This window comes from Centropristis striata, chromosome 1, assembly GCF_030273125.1.
Source record: "Centropristis striata isolate RG_2023a ecotype Rhode Island chromosome 1, C.striata_1.0, whole genome shotgun sequence".
In the NCBI taxonomy this organism is placed as follows: Eukaryota; Metazoa; Chordata; class Actinopteri; order Perciformes; family Serranidae; genus Centropristis; species Centropristis striata.
In genome coordinates this window covers 14679118-14698268 of record NC_081517.1, presented here as the reverse complement: position 1 = coordinate 14698268, position 19151 = coordinate 14679118, and the positions used below count along the sequence as shown (strand labels likewise).

The 19151-nt window shown below is 39.9% G+C and overlaps 1 protein-coding gene across 1 annotated transcript in view; it reads left to right on the top strand.

The window, feature by feature from the left end:
* The first annotated feature begins 375 nt into the window (after positions 1-375).
* The window catches only part of LOC131970981 (slit homolog 1 protein-like), a 103878-nt gene continuing 85102 nt past the window's right edge, over positions 376-19151 (top strand). Inside the window, exons 1-4 of the mRNA XM_059332239.1 lie at positions 376-674; positions 16749-16820; positions 18371-18442; positions 18567-18638. Of these exons, the coding sequence (XP_059188222.1) occupies positions 376-674; positions 16749-16820; positions 18371-18442; positions 18567-18638 (515 nt within the window). The remainder of the gene's footprint in view (positions 675-16748; positions 16821-18370; positions 18443-18566; positions 18639-19151) is intronic.

Sequence of the window (19151 nt, the reverse complement as noted above, 5' to 3'; positions counted from 1 at the left end):
GGAGAGGCAAACACACTGTACGGCTGCACGAGAGAGAGAGAGAGAGAGAGAGCAGAGAACACACAGGAGAGTAGAAGAAGAGAAGCCAGTTGGAAGGAGCTCTAAAGCCGGGGACAAGAAGAAAAAGAAAAAGAGGATATACTTGTCTTTTTCCCCCCCTCTGTCTTTCTCTCTCTGAAAGGCCACTTTGGCATCAAGTGGCAGCCGTTCAGTCTGAGCTGAACTTCACCTGGCTCTGCTGCTGTCTGTCTCAGCTTCTTCAAGCTCTTTACTCATTGTACTTTAAGCATTTTCTGTGCACTTTTGGAGGTGCTGCTGCTGCTGCTGCTGGTGTTGGTGGTGGCAGTCGTGGTGGTCGTGATCCCTGGGAGAAGGATGGTGAAGGAGGGGATAGGATCTGTCAGCTCATCTCTGCAGCGTGGTGAAGTGCCGCAGGAGAGCAGGATGCCTCCCGGGAGAAGCAGGGATGGAGCCGGGTCAGGAGGCTGCAGGACGGCTGCTCTTCCGTCTGGGCTGCAGGCGGTGCTGGCGTGGGTCGTCCTGGTGCTGGTTGCAGGACGGGGAGGTGTGGAAGCGTGCCCCAACCCCTGCAGCTGCCTGGGGAACACGGTGGACTGCCATGGCCTGGGGATTAAATCCGTACCCAGAAACATCCCAAGAGGGACTGAGAGGCTGTGAGTAGTCATACCCCTCACCACGTGTGTTTTCATGTTTTTATATACTTCTGAGGACCAGTGATCACAGATGGATAGATGAGTGGAATCTGTTAAAGTGACGGCATATTGCTGGAACAGTTTGTGGTCCACACCAGGCTCAATGTTTATTTTATATGTTATTAAGGTCCTCACAAGTATTCTTAAAAATCCATATTTCTGATAGATATGTGTCAAAAACAGAAATAGAAAAAGGGGCCTGGGGTTCATGCTTTTATTTTTTATTTAGATGTGAGAATGAGTGCATTTGTGCCTCTTCTCATCCCAGCTCTCTTTACCGGTCGTCTGTTCAACATCATATCACACACACACACACACACACACACAAGCATGCGTGTAAACACACACACACACTCTTTGACTCTTCATTTGAGTCCTGGGACTCAGAGTGCAGGTCTGCGGCATCACTGCTCTTTCCTGCAATTGTTAACTGTTGCAATCACACATTTTCTCTTCATCTCCATCTCCATAGTTCACACATCTCATGAAACACTCCTTATGTCCTCTCATTCTCTCCCCCTCCTCTTTTCCTATTCCACTCCATGTTATATAATCAAATGTTATATGTTTATGTTGTTCCTGTTAAGTTGCTTGTCTTCCTGCAAGGCAAGCCAGGAAGTGTGCTCCTGATATACGTCACTATAAAACTTATTCAAACATTTTAAAGGTTGTCTGATGGCATCACCTATTCACCAAGTCAAAATATTAAGCTGGTTTATTGTTGTGTCCTGTATTCTCAGACATTGTGGAGCCAAGTTTAAGGAATGACACATTGCTGTAAAGAAAAGTGACTAGTTTCTAACTTATTGGAATATTTTCATTGCTGCACTACTAATCTATCTTTGATGAAACTTTCAGGAATCATACATTTCGTAGTTGACCCGCACACCGAAACAAGCACTTGGATCATATTAGTTCATACTAGAACTGGCCAATAATTCATCATCTTGCAATAGATTTATATTGTAATTGAGATATTCTGGAAATGAATAACAAACACATACTAACTCAAATTTCTCAGAAGATCGGGTGTAAAATATTTTGAGAGGATATCATTTGAAGTTTGTGGTTTTATTTTTAAATCACACCTTACATTACCACTCAGTTCAATGTGATTAACAAACTGACAAGCTTCTCCAATGTTTAAGCTTCATTGCCCAGGATACAGTCGTGCAACACAGCTCAGGACAGGGTTCTCTCTGAGATATAAAGGTCCACTTGGAACCCAAATGTTGGTTAAAATAGATTGTGAGTTGTGTTTTCTGACAGTAGTGTGCAGGAGTTTCTTCTTTCATTCTGCTTTATTTTTCAATTTCTGCATGCCTTCATGCAGGAATTCGGCTTATGGGAATACCCCAGTGTAGTGAAATCTAAATATTGTTTTAATCTGATTGCTCTTTACTTGTGTGCATGCATGTTAAGATCAGTTTTCAGTGCATAAAACATGAATTGTTACTCTATAATTTCACTTTTACTTATAATGGTTATGTTAATTTTTGCACAGAAGTTCTTAATTAAATGAAAAGATACTTTTCATTTGTCAAGGATTTAATTACAAAAGGAATATACAAAAATACGCTTTACAATGCGCTTCCTTTTAAACTGTGATACATATTTTTATTGAGATATGATACTATATATATATATATATATATATATATATATATATATGGGGCTAGCAGATTGCCCATATTGCTCAGCCTTGTTACATATCAGCTGCTCTGGCTCAGTAGGTGGTTGAGGTGGTTGGTGCCTTTAGCCACCAGAGAAGCAGTGTGAAAACACAAATTCCATTTAAAAAAAGGTGATTATTATGGCTGCACTGCATTCTGGTCTGCTGCTGATGCAGTTGTTATCCTAATTGGTCCCTCTTTCTTTTGTGCAGGAGCAAAGCTGCGTCTCTAGAAATGAGCCCTTTTGATATTGATTTGATTCTGAGAACACTGCTGTGAAACCTCTCCTGTAGCTGACTGGAATATTTAGTTGTGATATCATGTCTTTTATCTACCTTTTTAAGTATTATGTACAAAAAAGGGAAGATGCACCCAAAAAAATAAGCCCAGAAATGCAAGGCATGTCACAGATTTCTATCTAGCTATCTATCCTAAAAAAGAAACCTTAATGAACATTGAAGCGTTAACTGAGTGTATATAAAAAAAGAAACACTTTCTCTGTAAGTGTATGTTGTGCATGTGCTGTATGGTGTTCTCAGTGTAGCGTGAACATGTATGTGTTTATACATTGTGAGTGTGTGTGTGTTTATTTCAGGTTCTAGAGTGCCTGTGTGTGAATAATTGATGATTGTCAGGGGTGCCAGCAGAGATACATTATCCTCCCTCTTCTCTGGTTTACTGTAGCGTGGAGGATGTTTTCCCCTCCGAGGCTGATAGCTTTATGATCAGGGATGAGGGCTCGGGCCCCCTGGTCAAAGAGAAATGGCCTGGAAAAAACTCTGAGCCTGCAGACCCACTTGCTCGTTTGTCTTTTTTATATCGCTGAGATGGTAACTGTTCCTCTGCTAAAGGATTTCTCGCTGTACAAAGTAATACTAGCTGACAGAGTGGAGAAAAAAATACTTTAGCATCTATTGTGTCACCTGCTGATGAAGTCTTATTGGCATAAATGTGGGTACAGTTTCACTTAGTAGAGCTGAAAGGTGTATTTTTTTGCTATGAGAGCTAAAAAAAACCCCCATGAAGTTTGACATTTTATATCCAGGATCCATATCAGCCTGATTCAGGGTTGATCCAACAGGTGATTTTTCGTTCAGGATGATTTTTGGGGCCCGAATGGAAAGACTTGTATGCTGGGCGATATATCGCGAAGCTTGATTCGATCGATATTTTATTAACGGTCGATATGGAAAGGGGAACAATCGATTTTCTTTTCTTTTCTTTCCTACTTTTACTACTATACTTCTCGCTGGATTGTGCTACTCCACGAGATTTCAGTCAGCCTCCACTTGTTATCACGGTGCATGTATTAACTAAACGTTACGGTAAGAACGTGTTGGACCCGCCTTCAAAATGAAAGCAAATATATGTAGCTTTCAAAATAAGACCACATGGATGTATAAACAGAGTCCACCACATAATTTACTGTCAAAGAAGAAGAATGTCAAAATATGATGCCTTAATAAAACAGAAGAACCCTTATTCTCCTTTACAACAATTCATTAAAATATGCAATGATTAAGATTGAATAGTGGCATTAGATAGTGGCATCAAATTTAGGCTTTTAGGGCAAAAATAAGGCCTCTACCCTGCTTGCCTGTTGCCTCTTTTATTTGAGATTATTATATCTTTAAATACCTGCAGAGCAAAGATATTTCTTTATTTTTTATGTTTATATTGTTAATTAAACTTTCTGGTTTTTAATGTAAATCAACTTGATTTATAACCACAGAACTTTTTTTCATGCCAACATGGTGTCAATTGCTAGTTTCAAATCTTCTTCAAGACAATAGGATGTTAATGTGTAAATTATGGTCCTATTTAGAAGAAAATAGATGGTAAAGAAGCTTATTTGAGGCGTGGCTAATTGACAGGTAGCTAATAAGACGAGCTGTCATCAGGATAGAAGCAGAACAATGTGTATCCACGTCACTGTGTACGTCTAAATAGCCGCAAACCTGTTTGTGTTTTTGTCTCAGAACTTTGACCCTTTCATCGTGTGACTTCACTTCATCAAAGTTTGTTTGAATCTTTTGGTCATTTAAAAATGTCTTGTTCAGCGTTTAAAGACACTTCAAGGAGTTTGTTTTTAGATACACCCGTCCTCGCTCCTCCCCACTCCAAGATACAAGATACAGTCTGTGGTCTCACCTATTTCGACAGCTGTTACCGTTCAGACGCAGTGGTTATTGTCAGTTATGACGCCAGAATTCGGCCCCTGGCTCCTCTTGCTGGTTCACCTGTGCACATCTCTAGAGGTGGTAATCAGCGTATCGGTCGCATGATACGATTTTATACTTGAGCCACGATACAATATTATTGCGATTTTAAGCATTTTGCGAAATGGTGAGTATTGCGATACAATATATTGGGATTTAACTGTTTAACTGCTTTTTGTGTCCACAAAATTAAATTCAATCAAGAAATGTTTTGTCCAATAAGGGAAAATTCTCAGTCTAATCATCTCACTTCAGTCTTTTTACTTCTCCACAATGAGAGTCAAACCCACAGACTGACCAACAAAGTATTCAGTCAAACTGAACTGATATCAAACATGTATGGACGACAACAACTGCAGCATTTTATCAAACTTTCAAAAAAACAAGCTTCACTGCTTTATTCCTTACATCTTCTACTTTCATATGATACCAGGATATCCAGTGTATTCTTGAAAGTGACACCAGCCATCGGAACGCTAAATATTGATACTTGGCAGCCATGAATCGATGTAATATTGCCACGCAAAATTTCGTGATACTATGCTGTATCGATTTTTTTCCCCCACCTCTACACATCACAAAGGTTGTTAAAAATCATAAGCAATGGCCTGTGATTCTGCATGTGTCTCTCTAAACATGGCAGGGACTTAAATCATCACGGTCATATTAACAGAGTGAACACATAGGACATATGTGGTAGCAGGCCAGCTGGGGTTCACACCTGTAATTGGCTATTTGTTCCATTTTGAGGGAGTGTTCTGCTTCAGTAACTTTTCAATTAAGTTTGTCAGGACCATCTTTACCCACATGACTAAAATAAAAAGGTTGAAGTACCTCTGTCTCAAAACTGCACCAAGTCTAGCCTTCCCTGCAATAAAACCAAAATCCTGTGGGCTTTGCATATGTCAGAGTCAGTTTCTTCAGCTCAGAATGTCCCCAAATGTTGTGTTTTTATATTTTAATCTCTGCACATTTTTAAGATAATGTGACAGCTTTGGTTGCCACATATTTCATTTTTTTTTAATCAACCCCAGCTTGCAGTTTCCCCCTGCTCCTGGTCTGTTTTTAACCCTTGGCTAAAGAATCTCTATATCTGTATACGATGAACGTGAATTGATATTTATTTGGGATGGATGGAAGAGTTTATTTACACAATTGACAAAAAAGGAATAAGCATATTTTTATCTAGGCATTTAGGAGTTTTTGGTTTTTAGTTATCAAGATTTTTAAGACATCTTTCTCTGACATCTGTACCTCCACTTCAATATGAAGGGCTTTTAAAACACTAAACAGCTGCGTGTCTTTCCAGAAAAAATGTCTCCATTTGTGGATAATCTACAGAACACTGTTCAGCCGTTTCCAAAGGGACTGTGTCTTTGGCAGAAAGTTCTTCCAGTGTAAACTTAGTGACATCTGTGAACTGTCCAGAGGAACACAGACATTGCTTCTGGAAAGTTTTTCACTGCTTTGACTACCATGATTGAAATTACCTCTATGTCCATTGTACTGGTATAGCAACATCTTCATATGCATTGTTGTGATTTATGTAAAGTGAACCTTTTTAAAAAGACCTCCATCCTGGTGTAAACACAGCCAGTGTGACCTCTGAATTGTTTCCTCCTCCCAGAGCTCCAGCCGTCTAACATGCTGCAGACTCAGACAGGCTCTGCCCTGCAGTGGAGAGGAGCAACTCATTAAATAGCTATTTGTTAAAGGGCTTGTCGCCCAATTAGCATGTAAAGTGATCTGAGTGTGTGTGTCAGCTGGACAGCTAGCCACTGGGGGAGTGAGAGTTAGTGGTGTGTGTGTGTGTGTGTGTGTGAGAGAGACAGAGTGTGTGTACAGTATTCCCTGGGAGACAGGCAGCAATAAGAGGGTCATTTATCAAGGTGACTGCACCAGTCAAACTAAACACCCCCTTCTCGTTGGATTGTCATGGCAACGCTGAAAAATGGATGCCCCTTTGGGCCCTGATGAGCATGGTTATTTGAGCCGAGAAAGTGTGTGAGAAAGAAAGAAAGAAAGAAAGGGTATGTGTGTTCATGAGTGTATGCAGAGAAAAGACCGGTCCTCGCTCCAATGATTTGTCATTTACTTCATTTACCACTCAGGGCTACAACTAATGACTATTTTGATAGTAACGATTCGTCGACTCATTTACTTACACAATGGCTTAATGGCTCCTATTTAGCTCTCAAGCTTTTAAATTTAGTTGGAGGTTCTTTTAGGCAGGTGCTAACTAACAGTAAAGACAATATGTATGCGTTCTTCATTATTAAACTGCCGCTGATTCAGCTTTCTTTAAATTTTAAGTTGCTATTTAGGAAACGTAAATAGGAATAGGTTTGGAGAAGTAATGTGCTTTAAGGCGAGGTAAGACTTTTAACCCTGTGATGGTGAGTCTCAGTTGGAAGAGGTTTAAAGCCAATACAACTCCGTCTATATAGATCAATGACGTTAGCTAGCAGAGAAGCTTATTACTTTACCTGGACTATTCTGCATCAACTACAAGTCCGGCATGCCTTTGTGCATGATGTGCTCCTGTGATATGCAAGGTCCAATTTACAATTTTTTCAGCCACTCTCCTGTGCAGGGTTTAGGGTGAAATACTCCCATATTTCTGAAGTTTAGGGATGCGATGCTTCCCAGTCACTGTTTTGGCACAAGTCATGATGTAAGACGGCTCACCCCTCAAACTCTGCTCCGTAAAATGACGTCAGGTCCAGATACAGCATGCATGATGATGCAACTGACTAATTATCGACAATTAAATGGAGACTAAAGGTTGCACCACTACTTAGCAGTACTGAATGTTTATTTTATTTTTATTTTGTTTAAATATCTGCTGATGATGCATAATGGTCCCTCAAAATAAGTTAAAATGAGGATTTCTGCGTTGATGCCAGGGATGTGTTAATGCACTGGTATTGACGATAACCTTGATATATTGGTGTATCCAAAAAAATGTATTTGCATTCTTTGCATTAAAGGTCTCAGAATATATATACTTACAGTGATGGAGAAACAGTAGTGGTTTAGTTTAGTTTTCCAAAGTTTTGTCAAATGCATACTACTAATAGTACCATTCATTTGATGTTTGCACAGCAAATTGTATTTTTAAAGAATCATTTTTTTTTACCAGGATTGTTAACTATGCTTGGGGAACATGAGCGGTACTAGAAGTCTAGTATAAAAAGTCTTTAACTCAGATGGAATATAAAGGTCAATGTCGTCATTTTAATAATTTAAAAAGTCAAAACTTCTCCTGCTAGAATTAAAATAAAGTGTCTTAAGCTAGAGTTTCATGTAAACAGGTCGTCTCCTTAGACTCCAGTGCACAACAGGACACAACATTACCCTCTCTGTCCATTTTGTCATCAGGAGATAAATATTACTAAGCTTTAAAAAAAAAAAAACGCTTCCAAATTTGGTTATACAGCATTGGCATCGTTTGAGAGAAACAGGCATATCAATTCCACAACTTTATTTGATTAATTATGCACCAAGTCAGAGTTTCTGGTGAGCATAAAAAGCAGCCAAACAAAAACATGTCTGCTGGAGAGTTTGGACCTGAAGCGTCTCCCAGTTTTAGCAGAGTTCCTGGATACACAACTCAAACATAAACAACCAAACCAGAGAGAGTCCGAGCTTCACGCAGCACTGAGTCACACGCTGCTCTCTTAGTCTGTGTCTCTGTTTATTTCTCTGATGCATCATTATGTAAATTGGGCATGATTCATTGAGAAAAATCGTAATCAAGCTACATGTGTCTGTGTGTGTTCTGGAGTATTTTTGTGTGTGAGCACAAAAACAAACACAGAGACACACAGGAGAGTTGTTCACTTATGAGGACATTTTATTCATCCACAGGAGAGACAACATAACCTGAAACAAAAACCTCATTATCACCAAAATTAAATGGGAAACAACATTTTTCCCCACAAATTAGCTGTTTCTAATCTGATCTTATTTTTTTTCTCTTCAAGTTCAAAGTTGAAAGTGAGAAATAACAAACCAAACTCTAATTTTTAGGCACTGTATCATCTTCAGTTTGCAATGAACTGAAGTGCAGAAGTATCTTAACTCTTAAGCTCCTTAAATCTGCATTTAAGTCAAAATAAAAGTCCAGATCTGTAAATGCAGGTTTTGTGGCCTTACTGGTGGTGACAGTACTGTACGAGTTACAACACCTCGCCTAGGCTTTTAATACCCAAAGCATTTAAAACTAATGTGTAAAAACTTGTTACATTACAGCGTAACTTTGTGTATGTAATGAGTAACTTCATTGTACAGCCTTGTCTACAGCCCATAATCTGTAAATCTGCACGCTATTAACTGGATGAAACACACAATATCCTCTTTACAGCTCAATTATGTTTCATTACAAGTAAATTAATGATTCAAGAAGGTACCAGGGTCATGCATATACCCTAAAAAGTTCATAAAACATGTATGAAAGTTGATTTATTTGAGATACATGAAAGGAAATAGAAACCGAGGGTACCCAAAGGCACCTGTGCAGCATTTAGCTCCTAATGCTCAGACAGTAATTTGTGCAGAGGCATGTTAGGAGCAGCTTCCTCCATGAAAACATTAAACTGCAAGCCTGTATAGCCTTAAGTACATCATGCAACAATTTAATTAGGTCAAAATGTAGTTACTTCCACGACTTGATGGCTGTCCATTGTGCCATCTTGATAGCTGAGCTGCACATGAACACTGAACAAACCTGCAGGATTTGTTTACTTCCACTAGCACAAAGCTAACATGTAAAACAGCCCAAAAGGGTTGGGAATTTCCCTATTTTTTGTAGCAGCAAAAGGAATATCATAATGGATTAATGGATTGCTTATTTGAAAATGTTGCTAGATAACTGATTCCTTAATTTTGCAAGAATAACATGTTACATTACTCATTCCACCTGGAATAATCTTCAACTTACACTTCAAAGTACGCACACAACATTTGGTTAATGTTGTAACTTGATTGCAGACATGCCTGCAACAGTTTGCAGCTGTTTTTAGCTTTAGCTTTTAATAACAGTTTTTACTTATTTATTTACATTGTTTGTTATCTGTATTTTGAATTTGTATTTTTGTACGGTTGGTACTTGTACTGGTTGTCACCGTAAATGAGGGAAACCTCAGTGCCTTACAAGTTTTAAAAAAGTGTAAATTTAGGCCTGTTTCCTCTAACACTGCTCTCAGTTGATGGTCAGATGTGAACATTTTTTGTTGGAACCTGTCCACAGTGAGCTCTGTGTTTATCTAGCTAATGTAAAAATGTTTTTTAAGTATCTCAAAACCTCACTGGTACTAGATGTAACTAGGTGTAACAGAAAAGACAAAATAATATAGTAAATAATTTAAAGTAGGATAATTTCTCAAATTTGTCAGTTGTAAAGAAGCTGAATATCTGTGTTTCAGTAGCTGAATTTTCTTCAGTTTTATTATCACTTGGCAGTCCTTGCCTCCCTGTATTTCTTGCTCACACACACATGAACACACACACACACACACACACAAACACATACTCACGTGCACCTCGTTTCTCAGTTTCATTAGCCGTGACTGCCACCTCAGCTTCTCCCTCTGTCTCTTTCTCTGTCCATCTCTTATAATCATCTTACCATTTCCCCCGCAGCCCCACAGTGGGAAACTTGCCGCTAATGAAGTGTCATTAGACCTGAGTGTGTGTGTGTGTGGTCGCTAATATTAGTCACATCCACTGTGCTGCATCTGGGGAGAAAGATGTGAACAGGAGAAAGAAGCAGGAGGAGGAGAAGAGTTGTTAAAGAGGAGGTGAACATGAAAGAGGAAAAGTGGTGAGGTGAAAGAGTGAAAGAGGTGTTGTAGAGGGAGGAGGAGGAGGAGGAGGTGACGGTGAAAACTCAGATTGCTTTCACATCTGCAGTGCAGTCTGGTGTTGACTTGTTCATATTTCACACCGCAGATTTCAGTCGTTTTCTCTCTCCCGGTCAGGAAACGACTCGACTTGAAGCAGCAGAATATCTGCTGCCACTCTTTGGCTCATTTGCAGAGCGTCTGGGAGGTATATTGGTCATGGTCAGATCTCGGTCCAAATGAAGCACTCCAGGGCTGGTTGGAAATGTCCCGAGAAACCTCCCGCTCAGTAACATCTTGTACTGATTGCTCTGTTCTCATGTGACCAAACGAGACACAGAATATCCCTGAATAGAAATTAAAAAGGGTTAGCGGGAAGTGTTTTGGGGAGGTCTTAATAGACATCTGACCTTTGTTTTGTTTAACTTTGGCTCAGAATACTGCCTTTAAATGTTGTTTTTCCTGATGATTTGACCAGGATCATGGATCAGTCCATTTTTACTAGAACGGCTGTGTTATGTGGGGATTTAATCCAAACCAACTACAGAAACAGGATTATCTACCATGTATTTACTATTATCTATAACTTACTACTAAAGATAAAGTCTGCTGTTTGTCTTGCAGACTATTTTAAATCAGATTTGATTTAACGAAGCTGTTGCCAACAACTAAATGTCAGTCTAACATTCACTACTTAGCTTTCTAAGTCAACATCATTTCCACTCTCTTCGCCTCTGCTGTAATGTCCGCAGAGGACGCTGAACCTGGTCTCTTTGCCCCATCGCCCAGCTCTGGTTAAGGCACAACAACAGCAATTGTAGCCGTGTTTCGACTGAGTACTTTGTGAATGCTTTTTGGAAAATGGCTGTTTTGGCTCCGCCCACTAGTTAGTTCCCCTCGGCCTCTGTTCCGTACAGGTACTTTTGTAGTGGCTAACAAACAGAGTTTGAATGTGACAACAGACAGACGCAGCAAGCGGTGTTGCCAACTTAGCAACTCTGCCGCGATTATTCAGAGCCCTCTAGCGACTCTTTTTCAAAAAAGCGACCAGCGACAAATCTAGCAACTTTTTCTTTTTCTGGTGTTATTGGAGACTTTTGGAGACTCGTTCCTACTCTTCTTAACGAGTAGCAGACGCCGTCCCAAAGCACTCACAAGCGGCCCAGTCCTCCCGCAACAGTCTCTCCCAGCTGCAGCCAAAGCAGGAGATGTTAACCCCTCAGCGTCCAGTTTACACCAGTCTGCAAATATGTCACGCATGCGCCAAATTACCGCTCAGTAGCGGTTCAGAAAAGTACCTACCTGAGGCAGGCACTTTCTGAGCCACTAAACGGTGAAGTTAGGTGGCTCTTGTGCGGATCCTCTCTCCCAAGCCACACTTATAGCGGCTCACTAGAGGGAAAAGTACCTAATGGAAACGTGCCTTATGTTAGCAACAAGTGAAGCTTTCCATCCATCAGGAAACTCTTTAAATCACAGAGATTTGAGGCAGAGGACCTGGGGGAAAACCAGAAAACACTTTCTCCATAAAATACAAACCAGTTCACCAAAATCAGTGGCATAGTTGGTGGTGTTACCGTGCCATAAAGCCACTTCTCGCTGCTGTTCGTACCCGTTCACCAAAGTTACATCGTTGTAGAACAGGTGGTTCGCTGCAGAGGGGGAATGACCTGCACAGTTCTCTCTATTACAAGTCAGTGTGGCATTAAAATTGTTATTTTTATGTATTGAATGAAGATTTTAGTTTAGTCTTGGGTTTTGTTCATTCAGTCCGGTTGAGACTGAACTGTTTATGTGGTTGGTTGTGTGCACAGATGCTCAATTGATTTGTGGATTAAAATGAGCTATTTGCATCGATTGGCCACATGCAAACTCAAATGTACTGCACTGCATGTTCATGTCCTTAATGCTGTTGATGGCGAGTATTTGTGCTCATATTTGATATCTTTGTATTTGACCACCTTCAAGACACGTGCTATCATTCTTCTTAGGTATCTTTGACATTAAAATCCTATGCGGGTGCGAGAGAGCATATTTAACTTTGTCTAACAGAGGCTTGGTGTACTGAAGGATCAGCATTTGTCTCACTGCCTGCCTCTCTTCCAGGTGGAGAACAATAATGTTTGACATGTTTCCAATACTTTTTTATAGCAGTTTAATGATGTCTTAACACAAACAAGGATTTCGATCAGAAAATACCAGCAAACAAGACTTTGAATTTGAGAATCGCGTAGAAAAAGTATTTATTCCACATACTTGATTTTGTACTCAGTTTTTGATACTCAACTCTATTGTCACATTTCTGATATTACTCAGCAGTATTGAGGTTTGAAACCCGGTTCTACTTCAGGATCAGTGGTTCAACTGTACATCCTTTAAATTCAGTTAGATGATGTATCTCATCATCTTACTGAGTCGCCCCCTCCATGTCAGATCTCACAGTGGAGAGCAGAGCTGAGCGGATCAACTGCCTCACTGCCCACTGAGGCTCGGCTTGTGTGTGTGTGTGTGTGTGTGTGTGAGACGCGTTCTGCTTTAATGAGCTATTGTTTGGCAGAGTCGCCACTCGAGGGGAGTCTGTCGCTCAGCTGACCCCTGACCCCGCCATGCTGCACAAAACTCGATTAACCACGCCTGGGCTCCGGGCTGCGTTTGTGTTTCGTATCGTCCCTCGTGTGTCTCTTTCCTCGTACAACAAAGACAAATCCTGTGAGAGTTAGCAATTAGCTGATGATCATTTCCAATTTGCTGTTGGTCTGAGCTTTCCATACATGCTCTCACAGCGTCTAACAATATGGTCATCGCTTCGCTGTACGTCTTTCTCCCTCCTCATGCTTGTTTTGCCTGTGCGGTCTAACTGTCAGGGGAATTTCACACACATCCAGGCAGTGATTCTGGACCCCCCGCCACGACCCGTCTACAGCCATCCTCCCCTCCCTTCCTTTCAGCCAATCCCCTGCTTTTGCTTCCCCCCCAGGCTCACAGAACTCCCTCCTCCGCCTCCTCCATCTTCAGACCTCCAAAAATGTTATTTTCTTTCAGTAGGATGAGATTATTTCACCTTCCAATATTTTCCAATCTTTGCCTCACCAGCTTGTGTGCAATACTTAATGGACACTGACGCTGTGCCTCCATGAGCAGCTGTCAGAATCAAACACAAAGTGTCATGACTTTTATTTATTTATTTTTAACAGGGTAGCATCTAAATTCAATGAGATTGACCACTTTTAGGAGATATACCTCAATAATGTGCATGCATTGTGGTGCATCAACACGAAGAGGCAGAAGTCATGACAGCACCATTCGGAGTGTTTCCACTGAGTACTTTTTGGAAAGCGGCTGAGTGTTTTGGCTCCGCCCACTAGTTAGTTCCCTTCAGCCTCTGTTCCCATACAGTTACTTTTGTAGCAGCTAGCCAACGGAGTTCGAATGTGACGTAAATAGTTGTGATTATTCATCGACAATTTTGACTGTGACATCAGTGACGCGACGCTGACAGCAGTCGAGACATCAACATGGAAGGAGACGAGATGGTTTCTGTGTTACTGTTCGTCGTGATTGTACGCCTGGTCTTGGAGACCATGCACCAGACAAGGATGCAAGCCATTGATGAGGAGATTGAAATAAAGTGTGTAGAGTTCTACTCACGTCATGTCCTGCCTCAACCGTGTCCAATCAGCGCCGACTAGTTAGTAGCCGCTACCTGAGCTGTTAACCGATGAAGTTGGGTGGAAAAGTACCTAAAGGAAAGCCCCGCTTCCTGTTGTCATCTTGCTCTGCCCTTCAATACTGCATGGTCTGCAGAAATAGGGTGGAGATATTGTTTTAAAGAAGTGATATTGTGACTGGTTTCCACAGGATGTTGTTCTTAGTACTGTAGATAGATTTCTGATAACCAATGCTTGCATAATGCTGTGTATCCTAGGTATAATCCTGTATTTATTCAGTACTTGTGTTCATACTGGGAATTTAACACCACCACTTATCTGCAAAATACTGTAAACTCCATCAGTGGGGGGAGCAGCAGACAAGAATCAACCACAACAACAATGGCTAAAAGCTTTGGGGAAAAAAAGACAGAAAGTGCGCACACACACCTGTCACACTCTGAGTTACTGAAATCAAATGGGGATCTCTCAAGTCTTTTTAGCCCAAAATTCTCTCTTGTGTTACTGTCACCTAACAGTAATTGTGCAGGGAAACACTGACTGGGGAACACTGCACTAAAATAAGTCACTTTCTAAGATCACAACTTGATTTATCAAACTCAGACTGCTAGATCCTCAAATTATCTTCAGCCAAACTTTTAGAGGGCATGTTTACTCTGTACACTAGTACGAAGATTGTAGCAGCCAAAAACTCTCTTTTATAGTACATATGGACACTTTGTACAGTAGAAAACTCCTGAAAGAAGAGGAACCTCTCTGGGAACATATCTAAATATAACTCTTGAAATGGCTTGGGGTTTTTTGTGCAGTGCAGGGCTCATTTTCTATTATTTTTCTTCTTTGCCAGGTGTTTTCTTTGCATTTCCAAGAGTGAAGTAAAGATCCGGTTCACACACCCAAACCACAACATCCACTCTCTCTCTCTCTCTCTCTCTCTCTCCGTCTCTTTCTCTCTCTTTTTCTCTGTTATACAGGACGGGACAAGGTCACACTCTGCTCCACCCTTTACAGTAGTACAGGAACATGACACTCCACACACACACACACACACACACACACACAGGTACTTGCACAGGGTTCAGCTTACCTCTTCTTCCACAAAGCCTCGTGGGAAGAGTGACATCATCCCCTCTCTTTCTTTGCGGCTGTCAATCAAAGTAGACAATGAGGTCATAGGGTTAAACCCCTCCCGCTTGGAGCAGCCTCCATGACTGTGTTGAAAAGAGTGGCTGCCTAAGTACAATATCACATAACACACTAACAACAGATTATACCTTAAGTGTGTAAACAAGAATGGCTGGAAACTTAGTCATTTCTCCGACGCTGCCACTTTGAGTGAGTAAAATAGTAGTAATTCTTGCAGAGAAAATAGATTGTGGAGCATGTCAGCGTGAGTGGAGGAGCAACATGATACTCAAACAGTAGCTGTTTCATCATGGAAGGAATCTCACACTGTACATCTGAACAAAAGAAAAGAAACTGTGTCCTCGGTTGCAACTTTGAGCTGGCGTTGGCTGATTTAGAGTAAAAAATACATATATATGTGTGTGTGTGTGTGCAGGTTGCCCTCAAAGTGAACTCCCACTGAAAAGACTTCCCTTTCTGCACACTGAGTGAAAATAACTTCAAAGAGCAGAAACAATGTGCTGTATTTTTACAGTGTACATTCATAGAAAGTGTCCTTGAGGAAAGTTTGCTATGGCTGTATAAATATATATTATTATTTTACAGTTAAGAAAAAGTAGAAAGTGAGTCCCAGTGGAGCTTAATCTGTGTGCTAGTAACACTAGTCAGGGCAGAAGTTCAGCTACAAGAATCCCAATGTGAAAGTTATTTTATTTTTTATTTGTGTGCAACACATTGAAGTGCAACACACTGAAACGAGAATACTTAATATGCCCCAATAGTTCAAGCAAATGTGATAAAACTTGGTTCTGGATGTTCTGTAAGAGGTGTATTCTCATGATGTGCAGTTTAACCCTCTGAACCGCACCATCCTGTATGTTTTCTTTATAAGATCACCAAAAAACACACCATTTATTGGAGAAAGAAACTCTCCTAAATTATCTGAATTTTAACTTTCTCTACAGTCCTTGAACAGATGATAGATTAAGAAAGTTTATGTTAGAAAAATTTACCAAAAACAAATCTTATGTATATATATATATATATATATATATATATATATATATATATATATATATATATATATATATATATATATATATATATATATATATATTTGTGACACTTGTGGCACAGTGTTTATATATATATTTTTTCCAATTAAAAAAAAATAATTGGAGAAATTCAACTTATGTCATTCTAACTGTTATTCGGCATAAAACATATTTTTGAGTTATATATTATATATAGAGTGAAATTCAAGGAAGTAAATTGTAAAAAGAGCAAACACGCCCTGAAACAGCTTGTTGGGGTTCAGTGCATTAATGAACGTTCTCAACTGAGAATAAGAATTAAAAAAATAGTACAGGTACATTTTACATTTCTCTGTTCCTTCTTGCATTTCTCTCAGATGTCATTGATTATTTGAATGCACTGATATTGACTTATTTCCTCACATTACTTCCTGCTCTCTAATCTGCTGTTGTCTCATTTTTTTTGTTTTCAGTGATCTGAACGGAAACAACCTGACAGTCGTCACCAAGACAGACTTCTCCGGTCTCAAACACCTCAGAGTCCTGTAAGTCACACGTTTCAAAACTACATTTATATATCTCCATTATGCAGAACATCTTGAAATGAGTGCAGTTACCATTTTGGCTGCTGTTTGAACATGTGTAAACAGAGACGTGTCTGTAAAATCAAGCAGCCTAACCTTTTCTCCCGGCTGTCAGACTCTTTGTTGATGGTGTAACAGCTTGTATGTATTCAGCAGAGATTCTTTCCCACATTTCTTTGCTAGTTTTTGGTCTTACAGGAATGTGGGAATCGAAAGCCAGGGGGAACAGAAAGATGCTTCAGCTCTGCAGTGACACATGAGCCACCCAGAGGTGCTTGTTCGGTGTCAGTGTCAGTCAGATTTACAACAGGGAGGGGGTTTATCCGTGACCTTTTGACCTGGAAACATTGTGCCCTCTGGGAGAGTCTGCACTGATGGTGGTTTCCTGTGTTTACCTGAGGACTGGGGCTGTGCTGAGTGTCAGTGATGGACATTAGGTGTTAAAAAGACGACATGCCGGGGACTAATGACATCTCCGGAGGCCTGCTCAGAACAGATTAGCGGCCTGCTGGGAGCCCGGGGCTCGGTGCTGTCAGGAGGGGATTGAGCGTTACACCAGTGGTTTATTATGTGGAAGTCTGGGGAGTGTATTTATCAAGTGTACGGATCCCGCCAGCCACCGTGGCAGAAATAATGTTTGCTCAGGCTTTTTTAGTTTGATTAATGACAGGGTGAAGAGTTGTTGAATTTAGTCTTTTGTTTTGGTTTGTGCGGAGCCTCAGATCATTATTTAGAATGTCAAAATTCATGCAATCTGCTCATAATATCTCCACAAAATAATGAAAATAATGTGCTCTTTAAATTTACAAAATTGCAAATTGCCATATTTTGTTTAATATACTCCAGATTTTTTAGGGCTAAACAGTTGGGCTGTGTGCTTAAATAATTTTTGTTGTCATGCTATTGAAAAATAGTTATTAAACCCTTTTTATTTGTTTATGAGGACATATTTTTGCAATCAAATTGGATGTTTTATACCCCTTATACTGTGCATATCCTTTGTTTACACACATATATACTGTATATACACACATACATACTGTATATACTTGCATATATATATACATACATACATACATACACAAATATATTTATATACATACATATTTATATATTTTTTATATTTCTTTCATGTATTGTACACATTACCACATAAACAACCTATTTAAAATGCTACAATCCATTTTTCTCTGATGTGTAATGTCTGTGAAATACAAAATACTTTCAGGAAAAAACAAAAACAACAAAACTAAAAACCCTATGTACAATATTAATAGTACATTCCAAATAGAAGCCATGCAAGATGTTTTTTGTATATAAGGTGTATATTTATGTTCTTTTTTCTCTTTTTAAAATTCCTTGTCTGTACCTTGAGCTGCTGTGACAGCTAAGTTTCCCCACTGTGGGATAAATAAAGTCTTATCTTATCAGTCTTGAAGACTAAATATGAGTCTAATTCTCTTAATTGATGGTGTTTTTTCATTAATTTCTTTGTCTTGGTTTCATTGCAGTCATCTGATGGAGAACCAGATCAGTAATGTTGAGAGAGGAGCTTTTGATGAACTGAAGGAGCTGGAGAGACTGTGAGAGCTCACACAGATACATGAATATACATGCATGTAAAATTAAGGTGACTTCCACTTAATGTACTGTAACAATAATAGGGCAAGTTAATTCAATCCAGCATGTTTTTTTTTATCCATCCAGTCGCCTCAACAAGAACCATCTCAGCCAACTTCCAGAGCTGCTGTTTCAGAAGAATGAAGTCCTTTCTCGACTGTGAGTTCTGCATATTTTCTATCCTTTACTCTCCTGCATTGTAAATCTAATGTACAAGTCCTGCACTAGGCTTGTGCAGTTTGGTGATCAGCTCGACAGTTGAAGGGATTAATATTGTTTTTTGCTACACCAACATTAAGATGATTTCAACTGACTTACCATCAGAACTTAGATGTCTAAGATTTGGACCCTACTGTGCATTTAGAGATGTTTGTGTTGGAGCAGCATGTCCGCCCGCCAAACCCCGTTAATCAGCACTAGTGACGAGTGAATTTAAAGCCCTAACTACGAACCAGTTTGCCGTATCTTTCACCGTGCTTCTTTGACTTTTTGGTTGCTTGAGAGCTGCTGGGAGGTGGCTAACAGGAGCTACATTAAGTTGACTCGCATTGCAACTACAGCATCAAAACAAACATCCTTAGTGCAGAAGCAAGAGCAGCCAATGCACTACTCTTATCACCTGGTTGATTATCAGTGAAGGAGCTAGAGGAGTAGCTAAACTTTTGACACACT